Source organism: Miscanthus floridulus, chromosome 16 (genome assembly GCF_019320115.1).
Source record: "Miscanthus floridulus cultivar M001 chromosome 16, ASM1932011v1, whole genome shotgun sequence".
Classification (NCBI taxonomy): Eukaryota; Viridiplantae; Streptophyta; class Magnoliopsida; order Poales; family Poaceae; genus Miscanthus; species Miscanthus floridulus.
Window position 1 is genome coordinate 32,737,112 of NC_089595.1, and position 18,437 is coordinate 32,755,548.

The window sequence follows — 18,437 nt, forward strand, 5'->3', positions numbered from 1 at the left end:
CACTAGTTTGCCGAGTGTTTTTTATCGCGCACTCGGCAAAGACGTTGCCGAGTGCCCTAAAAACACTCGGAAAAAAAAAATCAGAAAAAATAAAAAAAACAAGCCGCCGTCTTCTCCACGCCGCGCCGCCACCACTCCGCACCACCACCACGCCGCGCCACCACGCCCAGGCCGCCACCACGCCGGGGCCGGATCTGATGGAGGCGGTGGAGGAGCGCCGTCGGGAAAGGGAGAGGCAGGGGGAGCGCCGCCATGCCGAGAGAGGAAGGGGGAGGGCGCCACCGCCGGGAAAGGGAGGGGGAGGGTGCCGCCACGCTAGGAGAGGGAGAGGGCAGGGCGCCCCCGCGCCGGGAGAGGAGGGTTGCGCGCCAGATCCGTCCGCCCGCGCTGGGGTCGGATCCGACCTCCCCGTGCGCCACCGTCACCGGATCCGTCCGCGCTGGGGCCGGATCTGGTGGAGGCGGTGGAGGAGGGAGGGAGGTGCGCTACCGCACAGGGAGAGGCAGGGGGAGCGCTGCCATGACGAGAGAGGAAGGGGGAGGGCGGGCCGCGTCGGTGAGGGAGGAGGGGAGGGCGGGCCGCGCCGGCACCGGAGAGGGAGGAGGGGAGGGCGGGGCCGCACCGGCGCCGAGAGGGACGAGGGCGCCACTACTGGATTAAGCTTCTTTGCCGAGTGCCTCAGGCACTTGGCAAAAGGCCAATATACACTCGACAAAGCCTTTGCCGAGTGTTACACTCGGCAAAGGGCGCTCGGTAAATAGTTTATCGACAAAGACCTCTTTGCCGAGTGCACTTTATCGGGCACTCGGTAAAGCCTTTACCGAGTGCTAATCTGACACTCGGCAAAGAAAAGTCGCCGTGACGGTGAGCGCCACCGTGACGGCGGCTTTGCTGAGTGTTAAGGTCAAGCACTCGGCAAAGGTCGCCTCTTTGCCGAGCGCCGTTGACTCAGACACTCGACAAATGTGGCACTGTGCCGAGTGCCACCGGCAATACACTCGGCAAACAGGCGACCTTTGCCGAGTGCCTGGCCCGTGGCACTCGGCAAATCTATGATGTTTGCCGAGTGCAATGGCCTTTACACTCGGCAAAACATGTTCCCAGGCATGTTCTCAGGTCGTCACTTTGCCGAGTGTCATGGCCATTGCACTCGGCAAAGTGATTGAAAACAGCCTTTTTATTTGTTTTTTACATTCCATTCAAACAAACAGAAGATATATATAATAAACATCACATATATATCATCAACAGCACATATATATCACCAACACCACATATATATCACAAACGTCACATATATATCAAAAACATCACATGTCTCACAATATATCACAAATAAGTTCACAAGTAATCCAAGTGCTCCATCATCGACAACCACAATTGCAAATAGAAGTACCATTAACAACCACAAATATCATCACCAAGATGGCCAATGAGATTAATTTGGTGAAGGATTCGCTGAAGCATGAGGATCGTTCGATGCCGCCGATTGATTCTGCACAAAGGAGAAGAGATTGCATGTGTGAGACAAGATAAATATATACCATACATGAATAAAACTTTTATACTCCACTAGGTTTGACCGTAAGCATGAACATACAAACTAAAACATTTATACTCACAGGAGTAGAATAGTGAGGAGGTGGAACGAATAGCGAAGGTGGCAGAACTACACCCATAGCGGCGCCAAGACTTTGCATGTACTGAAGAATCTCCGCCATCCTCCGCTACTCGGCCTCCCGCTCAGCCTCCACCCTCTCCATCTTCGTCTGCATCTGCTCCCGTATCCTCCTCTCTTGTTTCAGCTGGGCCTACAATATATTCACCCCAATGTTACAATAATGCAAAGGAAATGTATGAAAAAACCAATGAACGACGAATAAACCAGAAATAACCTTGAGTGCCTCCACCCGGTGGTGTGAAGTGTCCTGCCGAGGTCGAATCTAGGAGAGACTAGGGTAGCGGCCGAGTCGATTGCGCCGTCGCCAATCCAGTACCGCCCATGCTTCTTGCATCCTCCCACCCTCATGACGACTTCTCCATCAAGGTCCTCGGTGCTCGGATTGTACTCTGGCCCATGGACCTCCCTTGCCATCGATGTGTACTCACTGAGGTGGTTGTGGACGGTCGCATTGCTATACGCCTCGGCCCCGTCCTTCGGGTTGTAGTCGACGTCGGACGTCGCCTTACCCTTGTGGGCCATAGCAAATGCCTTGAAGATGGAGCAAGGCTGGCCACCATGTGACGCCGACTACGAGAAAAACAACAAGATGATTAGAAATCATGCAGAATTGAGCGTTAGAATAAATAAATGAATTCGCGTACCCATGTTTCTACGTATCCGCTGAGGTTGCGGCTTCCTTGATGGTGTGCTACACCTGGCATCATCAAACGCCGCTCCCAGCACAAGTTGTGTGTCTTCTCCCACTCGCGTGAGCACCACTTGTCCACCATCCGTTCCCATCAGAAGATGAAATTAAGCCTACTTAATCTCAAAAGGAATCAGTATTAATGTTATGTATTTACCTACAGGTACTGGTCCCGGGTCAGCGATATGGTTCTTGCGTCCCTTTTGGTGACCTTCGTTCCAAGGACGGTCCCGTGGTAAGTTATGACGGTCTGGATGCACGCCTCGTAATGCATGTCCACGACGAGTTTTTTGCAGCATTTGGTAGCCACCGCATCCGCCCTGGCCTCATGTCCGTCCTGGCATCTAAAGAAATCCTGCATACAAACATGATGTATCCATTCATTATTTCAAGAATATCCAATGAATGCGATGTATTGAGCAATGTAGTGCGAGGAAGACTTACCCACAGCTCTTGCTTCACCTGCTCCGCCTGGTTGTTGAATACCCTGCGGGCCCGATCTGCAGCATCGGGGGTGGCGGCGTAGTGGTCAAACGAGTAGGCCGGCCCCGTCACTCCGGTGTACTCAACTAGGCCAGGGAAGTGCTCCTTGTATAGAAGACTGAGGACGCCATTGACTTGGCGTGTGTGACCACCTCCACTCACCACAATCGTCCAGTTCCTGCCCAAGTGATTAAGAAAAATTATTAGTTTCTATTTTGATTTTCAATATATCATATAAAGTAGTGATAACATCTAAAGTTACTTACTTTTTCCCCTCGGGTCGAATCAGCGGACGTCTCTCACGAGGTATCGGTCGCTGAGGGAGGCTCGCGGGACCTCGCAAGTAGACGCTCGACGAACTAGAGGAAGCGGAACCCTCTGCTGTCGCCTCCTCCTCGTCGTCCTCCTGCGCGTCCTCAGCGTCCTCCTGGAGCACCTGCTCCTCCTCCTCCTCACGCGATGGGGCGGCAGGCGACGGCTCCCTCCTGCGGCTGCTCCTCCTCTTACTCCCACCACCCACTATCTTTTCTGTGGCTTATAAGTTGGCTGATGTTGTTTTATTATGAGACAAAAACACTGTATCATGATAGTTGAGAACATGGTGTATATATTCGAAACAGTATCAGAATGGGGAATGTTCGAACATAGTTATTATATTATTATATATAGTTGAGAAGTCCATTGCTAACTCAAGTTAAAAGTGGGTTTCACATTAAAATATTACTCTGTTTCCCTTTAACTTTGTAATTGGTGTGTTCTTAACGGTAGGTTGTCCTATACAGAAATGGCTCTCAAACTTGACAGTTTGGTGGGTGATATAGAAGATGCTGTTTCTTCTTCTGTTACTGGAAAACTTAAATCTCCTGTAGACAATTCGGAGGTCTGGATCTTGTCATATTGTGATTCTTGGGAGAGTCAACTTGACAGCTGCTAATTTTGGCATTCTCTTTTCTTTTTCAGAAAACACATCATGTTGCTATTGGATATCTTAAAAACATAGAAGATCTTTTAGCTTCTGTAACTACGACTAGACCACAATGGACTCGCCTTCTATCTTCCGTGGATCACAGAGTGGACCGATCTTTAGCTATACTAAGACCACAAGCCATTGTTGTAGGGAGGAGTGGATTTCAGGAATGGTCATTGCATTGTCTACGTACTTGGTGAAAGATATATTTCCTAAGCAGATTGAACTTCTTCAGGAAAGTAGTAGCTCAAGTGATGCAGGTAGCACGGCATATCAGGCTAGAGTCTCGTGGCTCAGCCTTGTTGACCTAATGATATCTTTTGACAAGCGGATTCAAGGTTTAATCTCAGGCACTGGACTGCTACTTACGGTAAAGGATGATGACAGTTGGCAGAGGATCTCAGTCCTCTGTGTCTTCTGTGATCGCCCAGATTGGCTTCAAGTGTGGGCGGAGATTGAGAGACAGGAGAGTCTTAATAAGCTGCAATCAGCAATGGATTTAGAGAAAAATTGGAGTGCAAGAATTCAAGGAACAATGCTTGAGTATGACTCAGATGATTGCAAGTCTCCACTAATCACCAGTGCCGTTCATCAGACCTTGTCTTTGCTAATTGATTGTGCTCGTCCTGCTGTATCCAGAACCTTCATAGAATCTTTAGACTACATGCAAGGGCAACTATCTAAGCTTCAAGGTGGCTTAAATACCGTTGATTTTGTGACGGTATGGAGAAGTGTGGCAAGCGGGGTAGACCAGCTGCTTTTCGGCGGCATTTTCACAAGCGGCATAAAGATTAGCAGCGATGGAGTAGAAAGGCTACAGGGCGACCTGAGCGTTTTGTTTGCTATTTTTTCAGCGTGGTGTCTGAGACCTGAAGGCTTCTTCCCTCGACTGTCTGAGGGATTGAGGTTACTGAAGATTGATGAGCAACAACTCAAAGATGGGGCGTTTACAGATAAGAATTGGCTGAGGGAATATGGCATTAGGCATCTCACAGCTGCTGACATTGAGAAGATAATAAAAAATCGGGTATATATGATGCATGATGAATTGTATTTAACTAACATCAGTTTGCAGTTGGAAAAAGGATAATCAAATTTGAAAGAGTTTAGACTGTTTTACTTCAAACAGATTTTGTATCTTCTTATATACAGCTACATTCTTAGCGTGTTGGTTGGTGTAACAAGGTACATTATATTTATCAAAATATATATGAAGAGAGACTAGTTACGAGATTGCAAATATATTGTCTTGTTTTCACTTTTCCTTACATACAGAAAAGGCCGTCTATTCTCTTCCTGAAAGGACCAAGAAAGTAGAAAGCAGCTTTTTTCCTAAAGCTGTTCGGTTCACTGAAGCACACCGAACGCTGGTGAATCAGAGTGTTTTGGCTGGTGAATCAGATGGTCATCTGTATAACCCTAGCGTTTATAAGTTTGATACATGAAAAATCATGTCTACTGTTTTAGCAATAGATCTACAAATTAAAGATGTGCGGGGACAGAACTAACATGCAAGAATATGCTGTATAGTACCACAGAGTTTATACAGTTATTGGCCTCCTACTAGATTATAATAAGCCATAAAAACAAACAATATGTGATGGTCATAGGAAACATGAAAATATTGCTATAGCTCTCAAGCAAGCCTCCACACAAACAAACAATCTTGCAACTAATTCTATACTAGAGAGCTAGCAAGAGAACTAATTAGAACTAGTTACAACTAAGCTACTCTACTAGCTACACAGTGGCGGCAGGGCGGCGGCATACCAGTGGAAGGGCACCCCGCTGGACTCGATCCACGCGACGTCCACGACGAGCTGCTGGTAGTGGCCGGGGTGTAACAGAACCGACCAAATCATAAGAACGTAAGTACAAAAACAATCACCGAAGCGATCAAATTCCTGTACTTAAGCTCCCATAATCCCGGTAGTCCGGAAATCACGAAGGATTTCAACCAACTCTCGACATACAAACCAAGATCGTAGTGATTCAACACAACACATCATCCGTTACAACATTTCATAAGTAGCATTTGGATTACATCCATCAGAGTGCGAATAAAATATTACAAACCAGGTTCAAATTTGCGGAAGCAACATAGTTTAGTACATAACTTCATAGTTTCAAATACATTGCCAGATCTTAGTCATGTCCCACAAAAGCATCATTAGGTACGAGAACTAGTAGAGACCGCGCCCAACGGTCTAGTCTTCATCCCTAGCTGGGAGAAGGCAATACTTGCAGCAACCAAAGTAGAACTGGTCATCTGCAACAGGTGGGAGATAAACCCTGAGTACAAGAAAGTACTCAGCTAGACTTACCCGACAAAAACAGAAATAAAAGACACCAAGGATCATGCAAGGCTTATGAGGTGGGCTAGCTTGACACAGTTGCATAAAAGAGCTTATGATTATAGTAACCAATTTAAACTTAGCATCAAGCTTATCATCATTTACCTGTCCACTAGATTAGCACCTGTACTAGAGCACTCACTTATTAGGAGCAAACAATATTAACCATAGCAGGTATAATAAGGCTGTCATCATCATATCATCATTTCTGAACCATTAGGTTATTTAGTGTATCTACATTGGAGATAAGCCCGTCAAGTTCTCACTAACCGGGAGAGACGGCGACTCGAATCGAATTACAACTCAGCTGAGGGGGTATTCCTAACTCTCACCCTAGCATACTTAGCAAGGGTAGCCGTGGGTCACCTTTGGAACAACTCAGGAACCAAATTCGCGGGTTCGATCAGCGCCAGCACTCTCAGGGATTACCCTTCTGCCAGGACGATCAGGACTTTTAAATCACCTGCCCTTGGACTCACGCCTATGGCTCCCTTCCGAGGCGCACTTTATACTTATCGACTCCCGGCCTAAGGTGAGCTACTCGGCTTCGCGGTCGGTCTTCAGACACGGCCAACTAAGAGAGAGGCATGCGTTCAACATGAACATGTTGCGGGGGTTGGTGCGTGTGTGCGGTGTGTGTGGGTCGGCTGGGCCGGTGGGATTAAATCCCCCTTTGCCGAGTGTCCCCGATCTGGCACACGGCAAAGTGGGTTTTTTAAATTATTTTAAAATTCTTTGCCGAGTGTCTTCTCCTGACACTCGGCAAAGAGGTGATGTGCCGAGTGTCATTTTTTGACACTCGACAAACCATATTTTTTTTTCACTTTTGACCTCCAAACTTTTTCTGCAGTCCTCATACAATACCTGGTACTCACTACACCACAACACTAATATAGCGTCACATGTGTGTCGTTATAAATATACTAATACCGTTGAACCGTCGGTTGGTATAGCTAGCCTACGGACTAAGTGTCGGCAAATGTACCTTTTACATCGAATGATCGGTCGGTATAGATATTTGTGTGTACCGTCAAACAATCCATCGGGACAGATCAATAAAGAGGATGAACCTTTGGTCGCTATAGCTCTCAAAAAATAAAGGAGGCCCAGAAAACATAAAAAATGCCCATCCGTGGAGAAATCCTAAGGTCCAAATACCACGCTCTCCAAACCCTACCTCTTCGTTGCTCAGTCTCCAGCTTCCCAACTCCGCCGCCTCTGTCACCTACTCCTGCGCCCTCCACCAAATCGCCGCCGCCCAAATCCGCCGTCGCTGCCGCCGCCCAACTCTCACCCGTGCTCTTGATGTCCTGCACTCTGCCCCTCTCAGATCCCGCTCGCGGCTAGCAGCGCAGCGTGGCTCGACCCGGCGGTAGCTCCCGGTGGTTCACACAGCCGGCGATGCTCCATGGGTAGCTTCCTCTCCCGGTATCGGTTCCCGTCCTCCTCCCCCTCCCGGATCCTGCACCATACCTGGATCCATCACAGGCAGCCCTCATCATCGCCCACCCTCCATTCTGTGGATCTCGTGCTGCGTCCTCGACCTCGCCAAGACCTGGTCCTCCGCTGGTGCTCGGTCCCCTCCAATCTGCCGCCGTTCGTAGGTTTCTGTGCCGACTGCTCCCTCTCTAGGCTGTGACCGTGATGCACGTCTTCCTATCCCTCCCCTCTCAAATCTGTAGGCCTTGTCTACGTCCTCTATCTGGTGAATGCATTTTGGTTTGATTGAATAGCTTCTACAAGTAGATAGGCCAATCACTGATGTGTTTAACAGAAAGATTTTGGTCTGTCTAGAGATTGCTTTTCTTCCTTTCATAGTTCATACTACTACAATATCTACTGAAAGCCATGAGAACTATTGAGCAAGTCTGTCCATTTGGGAAAAATGATAATGTCTTTGTTTTACTTTGTTTCTTGCAGCAAGTGTCACGTTACAAGTACTAACTGAGTCACCGATACATACCTTGTATTAGATTTATTTTTGTGAACTTAAGTGCATATGAATTGATATCATGACAACCTTATGATATGAACATATAGTATGATATTCACTATGCCAAAACAGCAAAAAGAGGACACCTAATTCGGTGTATCTAACTAACGCTTGTTGTTCCATGCAGGCATGAGTTACTAGGTTTGTTTCAGAGAACCAATTTGTCAGTTCTTAAATTAGATGGCTGTAGCAGGCTTTGGTTTTGTCAGTATTAGCTCTTCAAGCCTTTCAACGCTTTGGATATCAGGTCTTTGTTCTCTTACCAAAGTGGTATGTTAAGATGTTCCTGCAATTTATTTGCTATGCAATTCTCTAATCTGTTATGAGGACCATATCTATTTCGAATTGAGTTATTATCAATAAAAAGTCTTGTTCAGTGATGGTCCAACAACTATTTAAACTGTTGGTGTACAAATTGAACTTCTGATGTATCATTGAAGTGTTTAACAGAATGTTGAATAGGGAACATATCTGCGCATGTGTTCTTATATAATCTACAAATATGAGGATAACACCAGTTTATTGCATTAGAAAATATCAATTCTCATGTACCAACTACAAGCTAACCTCACAGATCGGAATACAGTCCACCTTAAGTGAAAAAACTAAGTTTGAGAGGCTTGCCTTTGGTATTTATTGATTATGATATACTAGCTGTAAATGTGTAGGAATTAGGAATCAAGAAATATTTCAAAAAAAATTACAAAAAAAATTATAGCGCTGTCTCAGAATTGGTCAAGTTAAACTTGTATGCCTGACTATTTGGTTCAGGTAATCTCTCTTCTCATTACTCTTGACTGCTGAGCTCAAAGTCCCATGTTTTTCCTAAACAAATCGCTCTCTTGTGTCAGTGTTCTTGGGTCTTGGCTCTAAGTTTCTGTTGATATTAACGATGTCATTTGCCTTCAGTTATTCTTTTGTCGATGTACTTTCAGAAATTTACTTAGCCAAGAACAACGAAAAACTTTTGATTCTATGATGCAAATACAACATCCAGTGGGAAGTTAACTGCAGCAATTTACTTAGCATGGGCTCTATAAGATATATTTCAGAAAGCATATTTTAGTAACGACTTGGCTCAAATAACTTTAAACTCCCTGCATGTGTAACTTATTAACCCTTGGTCTTTGGCTATTTGCTTATATTCATTTTTTGTTTGTTTGTTTGTCTATGGGAAGTTAACTGCAAATAATACCTGACATAGCTTTCAAATACACTTTATTATCTGCATCCAATTAACTTATTTTCCTTTGAACTTTACAGCTATTTCATTTGTTCATAACTTTTTGTTTATTTTTCTATGAAAAGTGTGTCTGGTTGGATTTGTTTGACCTCTTGGTGTTTATATACAGGTTAGTAAAGCTAGCCTGTAAAGGCATCAAGTAAAGAGCAAATCACTTCAGGTAATCTAGCATTGGCCAACAACGAGGTGCTGACCAAAGAAACACATTAGGAGATTACTCAGACGAAGATCAGCAATGGCCAGGGTAGACTCCCTCTCACTTGCCATGCCAAAGCCCATATTGCTTATTCTATAAAAATCATGTCTCCTTTTCCACGACATCTCCGTGAGTCTTGGCCACCATGTCTCCTTTTCCGTCTCGCATTTCCATTGAATCGGTTGCTCCTGTCTCCAGGCCATTGCGTTGGATCCGTTGCCATTGCTTCACTCATGTGTACAGATCAGAGAAAGTTTTTATCCTCAGTGGGTAGCATAGTAAGAAGCAGCAGAAGTAGAGGAAAGGTAAGCAGTGGAAGCAGGCACACTAAGCAGCAGTTTGTGAGAATTGACGAATCCCTGCAACAAGAGAGAAGAGAGAAGGTAATTTATTTTTTATTCTTTTCTCCTCTTCTGCTAGGATGCAGCAGCCATTGCATGTGTGATCTTTCTCGTTTAATGGATTCGTGTTGCCATCTATTTGACTAGTGGATTTTAGTTTAAAGCGAAGTACTAGATAAAAAAGGAGCATTTGAGTTTAAAGCAAAGTACTGATCCAATTTACTCTGTGATCCAGTTCATTATTCTTTCTAGCAGGATTTTTCATATATTGCTAGAAATACAATATTTGCTGATTTTTCATAAAAAAGGAGTATTCTTTCTAGAAATACAATATTTGCTGATTTGAGCTAGCAGGATGATTCATAAAGCTTAGAGTTTTTCATATATTGCTATGGAGTTTTTCATGTCCTATGAATGCAACAACAAGTGGAGTCCCTTTTTCTACTAACAGTAGAGGTGAGTTCTGTTACACATATGGGTGAAGATGCCTACTTTCACTAAGTAACAAGTGTGGATACATGATAGTGTACTGGACTATCTAGGCTCTCAATATGCTATTGTCTTATTTCAAATAGGTTGACAACATTCAAATGAATAACAATTGTGCCGTAGAAGCTTGGTAGCTGGAAGAAGGCGCTATCACTTTCCGAGGCTGACCAGATATTGCTAGAAAATATGTTGTTGCAGCAGTAACTGGGTATTTCTATTCTATTACTTGTGCATCTACTATGAAAGGGGTTGATGATAGCTTACAGGTGAATCTTCTCTTTTCTTTGTTCTGTTCTGCAAGATTTCTTTTGACCAAAGGTTTTTTTAACTCAAAATTGACCCGCCTTGACAAGCTTTTATCTCACCCTTTTAATAGTGGGATTCACCTTTTCATGTAGATATTTATTGTACGTAATAGTTTTCTTTTTTTGTCGCCATCTTACTGTTTTCTATGAAGTGTTTAATATGTCCATGGCTCCAAGCATACAATGGAAGTAAGATTTGCCCCGTGAAAAACATTAGTTGATTTTTGGTAGATTTCAGTAGCAAATACTTAGAAAGAGTAACGGTTAAGGACACCTACAAGGCCTCAAGTCGTCGTTGAGACGAAGAGAACAGAGATTAGGGTTGGAAAAGAGAATTACGGTTTGAAAGGTTAAAAAACTAATAGTAATTGTGCTTCTATCAGCTGGAGCCTAAAACCAGATGGTCCAGTTTAGCACACCAGATAGTCCAGTTTTCATGGGCTAGCTCTTTTAGCTGCTAACAGTTCTCTTGAGGTACTGCCTCATTATGTTTGATCTGCTGCTGCCTACGTGTTTGGTACTGCTGCGTGCTGCTGCTCTCTGCGTGTGTTCATATGAATCATATGATTATTCCTTTAGTACAAGGCAGGATCTTTGGTACACATACTGTTGCTTGTGTGTTCATATGATTGTTCCTCCTGTACAACTGCACTATTTGAAAAAACGAGGGTATACATCCTGTGAAACTGCTAGTTATGGTGCTCTCATAAACGTGTATGGTTTTGGCACTACATATTTAGTATTTACACGCTGATAGTTATTTTATTAGTTATATCAGCATGTATAGGCTATGTTTAATTCATCATCTTATATGTTAACCTCCAGTGCCAGCCCATATACTAAATCTGTGTATTGCTTTGAGTTAGGTATTATCAGTTTACTTATTTATTTCATTTATAATGGTTTGCGATATTGAACTTTCCTTTTTATGAAATTTGACTATTAATTTTAGAGAACCTCTTGGAGTTGATCTTATTGGCTATCTTTCTCCAACTTTGGTAAAAATTGTCGCTAATTGGATATTCATATTGCATTTTAGCCATCCTACAAGGCCTAGGCAGCGTACCTGATGGTGTCGACAAGTTAAAAGGGCTCATCGAAGCTGTGTTTTGTTTTGAACCTATTAGAGGCAAGACTCTGAGCTCACTGTTAGTGAAATTTGAGCAGTGAGCTTTAGGTGTTAGTGAGCTAAGCTTTTGGTTACAAATGGTGGATGTATGACTTTTGGTCACATGAGGTAGATGTAGGGATGTTGATGGCTTGCTCATGCACAAACTTCATGTTTGCGAGCTTCTAATCTATTTTGTACTACTCATATATGAATGAATCAGTTATGGTTAATATATCTTGTAATGATGCGTGTGCATTGATAATAGATTATTTTTGGGTTATTATGTACTGGTGATTAGCAACATATATATTGTCTCTATGTGAGTGATTCGTGTTGGATTGTTAGTTGCTAAAAGTATTTATAGCTTCAAACTATGTGTCGGTATATGTAGCCCCTAAGGCGTTAGACTATCAGTCGCTAAAAACTTGTCGGTCGGCGTAGGCTATACCGACGCCACTTTCAGCGGCTGCAAGTAAGTGTCGGCATAGATCTATACCGACCGACGGAGCGTCGCTATATCGACCTATACCGACCGACGGTACGTCCCTAGTCTAGGGCTGTGGTGTAGTGACTCCATGTTCCAATATGGCACATTTCTTGGACTTTTTCTATATTTATTTAATTTATTTTATTTAATTGATTTTTCTTGGATAATTCAAATTATAACTGCTAGTCATTCGAATAATGAAAAAAATGAATGGAAAAATGATATTCATGTTATTTAGTATAATGTGAGGCCGTATCTAGGAACAGACCACCAATTTCGAACATCTTGTTCACGAAACAAGACCACGAACTTGCGATCGAGTTATTTTTAAATTCTATAAAAAGCAAACGAAGACCGAAAATCTTGAAACTTGTCGAGATGTCATGATATCATATGTGGAGGCTGTGATAAAAAAATTGAGGAGGTTTCGCGCAAGTTTGTCACGTACGATGCTTACCACCTCGTCGGCCTCTTCACGAAATCATGAAACTTCTTCGGAGATTCTTCGGTTTGCAAGCATCGTACGTGACAACTTGCGCGAAACCTTCTCAAATTTTTATCACAGCCTCCACATATGATATCATGACATCTTGACAAGTTTCATGATTTTCGGACTTCGTTTGCTTTTTATAGAATTTAAAAACAACTCGACCACAAGTTCGTGGTCCTGTTTCGTGAACAAGATGTTCGAAATTGGTGGTCTGGTCCTGGATATGGCCTCACATTATACTAAATAACATGAATATCATTTTTCTATTCATTTTTTTCATTATTCGAATGACTAGCCGTTATAATTTGAATTATCCAAGAAAATTCAATTAAATGAAATAAATTAAAGAAATATAGAAAAAGTTCGAGAAATGTGCCACATTGGAACATGGAGTACTAGGTATTGTATGAGGACGGCAGAAAAAGTTTGGAGGTAAAAAGTGAAAAAAATATGGTTTGCCGAGTGTCAAAAAATAAGACTCGGCAAATCACCGCTTTGCCGAGTGTCAGGAGAAGATACTCGACAAAGGGTTAATGGCGGCTGCCGGCCGTTAATGGCGGCGGCCCTTTGCCGAGTGTCAGGAGAATAATACTCGGCAAAGATCAGTTTTGCCGAGTGTTATTGTTTGTCGAGTGCTCGGCACTCGGCAAACCACCTCTTTGCCAAGTGCCAGTTGTTTGCCGAGCGCTTTCTTTCTGGCACTCGGCAAACAGCCTCTTTGCCGAGTGCCCGATAAAAAGCACTCGGCAAAGTCTGGGACACACGGCAAAGAAGTCGTCTCTGGTAGTGCACGACGCATGCGCATGAGCGGGGAGGGGCGGAGAAGGGGAGGGGGCGTGCGGACGCGGTGCGGGGAGAAGGGGAGGGTGCCGTGCGGGGAGAAGGGTAGGGCGCGTCCACTGGGGGTTAAAAAAAGATTTTTTTTGGTTTACCAAGTGTCCCAGATTTGGGCACTCGGCAAAGTTTTTTTTTTCATTCTTTTCTCCTTCTTTCCTAGAAAAAATATTTTTTTCCTTTGCCGAGTGTCCTAGATCTGGGCACTCGGCAAAAAAATTTTTCATTTTTTTTCTTCTCCTTCTTTCCTAGAAAAAAAGATTTTTATTTCTTTGCCGAGTGTGTCCTAGATCTGGGCACTCGGCAAAGTTTTTTTTTCATTTTTTTTCTTCTCCTTCTTTCCTAGAAAAAAGATTTTACTTCTTTGCCAAGTGTTAAAAAAAAAACACTCGGCAAACCTTCTCTTTACCGAGTGTTTTTTTTGCCGAGTGTTTTTAGCGCAGCACTTGGCAAAGAACTTGTTTGCCGAGTGCCCGAGAGAATACACTCGGCAAACATAAAAACACTCGGCAAATTTGACATTTCCGGTAGTGTCTGGAGATTCCCCACTAGTGGCCACTACGGTTTTGTTTGGATTGCATTATTGAGCCCTTCGCCTTCAGAAATCATTTTGGGGTTGGATTCGTTAGTACGTTCACGTCACACAGTATGATAAACTAGATACGTTCATATTGCGTACAAACTTTCCATATATGTCACTGACTTGGCGATAGAGTCACTTCATTCGTGTTGGCATGACTCCACAATGGGATCCAAAATGAGGTATCTAGGACCACTAATAATCTTATATTTTTTTTGGATGGATCCAAAAGTTAATAATGTATTTTGTTTGAATCTAACGTTATAGCTTTCGGCGCTCCTAGCGTCCGGCCCTTGGCTGCGTCCGGACGTAGCTCCCAGCCGTGCAATACAAGCGAACAAACTGTCAAATCCTGCGTTATAGCTTTCGTTTGTCCACACGATTTCCTCCCACAACAAGAGCGGGTGGTGCAACGCTTTGCCCTGTCCCCACCACGCCCCCATTCGTCGCGCCGTGCCTTGATCTCTGTCTGTTCTACGACATGGGGAATCAACAAAGTGCAACATACAATATTCAGTTACAAAGCAAATGATACATCATTAGTCGATAGGCAAAACCATCAGCTAGTGCATCTTAGTTTTACTGCTGTAACATGAGAAATCAATCATTGTAACATCTCAGTCTGTTTGCTGGAACATGGAAAATCAGCAGGATGCAACATCCAACAGCCAACTAATGTAACGTCAAAATAAAGGAGATGCAACATCTCTAGTCATCATAAGGAAATGATTGCTTACTGCAACACCAAGAAATAATCACTTACTGCAACACCAAGCATTCATGTGAGGCAACATACTAGTTTGTTGCAGCAACATGAGAACACCAAATAAACATGTGACACAACATGCTAGTTTTGTCGCAACAACATGAGGGATCATCAACGGAAACATCTGAATTTGTTATGGAAACATGAGAAACCTCCTGATGCAGCATAAAAACAACAACAAATGCAACATCCCAAAACCATATGCTGAGCACCAGTGGCCCTAGATCCAAAGAGGAGGGTGCGGATCTGGGCCTCCCTGAGCAGTACAAGATGTCCAGCTTAGAGCATGATGATAGCAGCAACAGACATGCTCATAATATGCTAGCTTAGCGATGGAGGAAGGCGGATTGATGTGGGTGAGAGAGAGAGAGAGAGATGATGTTGCTTGCTCATCGTTTCCGACGGGAGTTGTCGTTGGAGAAGGAGCAAAGCGGGCGAGGGACGCCATGGAGAGGGAGGAAGGCTGACACTTGTGATAAGGTGCGGTGGAGAGGGTGCCCGGTGTCGGGCGGATGATGAGCAGGAACTCGAAGCGAGCGATGCGGGTGAACCACAAGAGAGGAAAGCGGATGATGGAGATTTGGGAGAGAAGCTGGTACCGGTAAGAATATGTCCCGTGGGAAGAGATGTGAGACTGTTAGGCCGTTTGGGCCCAGTCACGTCTAGAGATTGAAGGGATGACCTAACCCTATCTACTCCGTATAGCTTTTTGCAGTTTTGAATTTAAAGTTCGTCCTAGAATACATTCCTTCCATTCTATAAGTCCTTTTGACTTTCCTAGATATATAGCCTTTTATTATATATTTAGACATAGTCTATATTTAGATGCATAGCAAAAATAATGTACCTAAAAACTAGAACGACATATTACGTTTGAGTTTTTGGTTTTGCTCAGTGTTCCAAGCCCCTTTTCACTACTATGAAACATTTGTTCATGCTTTTCTATTTTATAAGAGGTGGGTATTCGCTTGAATCTATTAATACATTAATACATTTGGACAACCTCTCGTGTCATGCGACCCTTGCTGACCATTGCACTACATATTCGCTCCTTAGCAACTACAGGATGCTATCCTTTTGTTTACCCCCTCCATTACAAATTATAAGTTGTTTCAGTTTTTATAGATACATAGAACTTACTATGCACCAATATATATATATATATATATATATATATATATATATATATATATATATATATATATATATATATATATATATATATATATATATATATATATATAATGTCGAGATACATGGCTGTACCTAGAAAAACTAAAACATCTTATAATTTGGAACGGAGGGAGTACCATTTAGGAACTTTGAATTGAATAATTCGGTCACTAAATGACCTTAAATAAAAATTGTTTAAATTATAAATGTGGTACTCGTAGGAAGCTTTGACCAATAATTAGGCTAATAATTTTTAATTAATATAATACACACTTTATATGGTTAGATTTGTAAGGAATTATACTATCCAATAATCATAAGTTTATAAGCATAGACAATATAATATAAAGTAAATGAATGGTCAAAGCACTAGTAGAGAACATACCTTTGATCCTCGATCAAAATGGGCTCTAGTCCCGGAATTTTTTGCGCTCAGGACTAGAGATACCTTTAGTCCCGGTTGGTGGCTCCAACCAGGACTAAAGGTCCCTGCCCAACGGTTACTGCGCCAGACAGAGGTGGCAGGGACCATTAGTCCCGGTTGGAGCCACCAACCGGGACTAAAGGTATACTTTTACTCCCGGTTGGTGGCTCCAACCGGGAGTAAAGGTCTACTCCCGGGTCGTGGCTGCGCCCGCGGTTGGAAAGTTACCTTTAGTCCCGGTTGGAGCCACCAACCGGGACTAAAGGTCCCTCCTTTATATCCCGGCCGTCTTCTTCCTCCCCGAGCCCGAGCTCAGCACATTTTGAAGCTCACTGCAGTAGTGTTCTTGCTTCCTCCCTCCCTCCATTGTTCCTCCATCCATTCTTCGATTCCTCCGTCGATTTCTTCAATTTCTCCGTCGATTCTTCAGTTGTAAAGGTTACCAATCTCATACTCTCATTTTTCACCATTGTCTTATCTCATTTTGTTCACTATATATATATGGTTCTTTATTGTGGTTTTTTTATTTGTAAGCAATTTGAGCTCAAAATCACTTCAAGCTTGCATATTTACATGAAAGAAGGTTAAAGTAGCTAGTTGAACTTGCGGACCGTGTTCATCTCGGTGACCATGTTCTTTGCCGAGCGGTAACGGACGTCAAGGAGGAGCTTTGATTCTACGAGGGAGAGCGGCAACAGTCGTGGAAGACCGTGTTCCCTTCCTCGTAGAATCGGAGCTCTTCCGTGGCAAGTACGGTGCCGTCCGATGGAGAAATGCTCGCCGAGATGATCACGTAAGCAAGTTCAACTAGTACGGATGGTTATTTATTCACATGTCCCGATATCGTCGTAGTAGTCTGTCAATCACCGTACTTTTTATGAAATGAAAAACTTAGAAAATAGTTAGAAAATTATAGAAAATCCGTACTAGTTGAACTTGCGGACCGTGTTCAGCTCGGCGAGCATGTTCTCTGTTGAGCGGTAACGGACAACAAGGAGGAGCTTTGATTCTACGAGGGAGAGCGACAACGGTCGTGGAAGATAGTGTTCCCTTCCTCGTAGAATCAGAGCTCTTCCTTGACCAAGTACGGTGCCGTCCAGTGGAGAAATGCTCGCCGAGATGATCATGTAAGCAAGTTCAACTAGTACGGATGGTTACTTATTCACATGTTCCAATATCGTCGCAGTAGTCTGTCAATCACCGTACTTTTTATTTTAACTTTTTATGAAATGAAAAACTTAGAAAATAGTTAGAAAATTATAGAAAATCCGTACTAGCTGAACTTGCGGACCGTGTTCAGCTCGGCGAGCATGTTCTCTGTCGAGCGGTAACGGACATCAAGGAGTAGCTTTGATTCTACGAGGGAGAGTGACAACGGTCGACCATGTTCCCTTCCTCGTAGAATCGGAGCTCTTCCATGACCAAGTACGGTGCCGTCCGGTGGAGAAATGCTCGCCGAGATGATCACGTAAGCAAGTTCAACTAGTACGGATGGTTATTTATTCTCATGTCCCGATATCGTCGCAGTAGTCTGTCAATCACCGTACTTTTTATTTTAACTTTTTATGAAATGAAAAACTTAGAAAATAGTTAGAAAATTATAGAAAATCCGTACTAGTTGAACCTGCGGACCGTGTTCATTTCGGCGAGCATGTTCTCTGCCGAGCGGTAATGGACGTCAAGGAGGAGCTTTGATTCTACGAGGGAGAGCGGCAACGGTCGTGGAAGACCGTGTTCCCTTCCTCGTAGAATTAGAGCTCTTCCGTGGCCAAGTACGGTGACGTCCGGTGGAGAAATGCTCGCCGAGATGATCACGTAAGCAAGGTCAACTA

General features: G+C 43.5%; 2 protein-coding genes across 2 annotated transcripts; both read left to right on the forward strand.

The window, feature by feature from the left end:
* Positions 1–252: 252 nt before the first annotated feature.
* On the forward strand, positions 253–660 carry LOC136510545 (uncharacterized). Its single transcript, XM_066504957.1, has one exon. The coding sequence runs from the start codon at positions 253–255 to the stop codon at positions 658–660; it is 408 nt and encodes a 135-aa protein (XP_066361054.1).
* A 3,307-nt stretch (positions 661–3,967) lies between these two features.
* LOC136510546 (RINT1-like protein MAG2) lies at positions 3,968–5,119 on the forward strand (the record flags this gene model as incomplete). Its single annotated transcript, XM_066504958.1, has 3 exons — positions 3,968–4,846; positions 4,949–5,004; positions 5,095–5,119. Coding segments are annotated over 3 exons (960 nt in total), but the record flags the coding sequence as incomplete, so codon positions are not given.
* Positions 5,120–18,437: the final 13,318 nt, after the last annotated feature.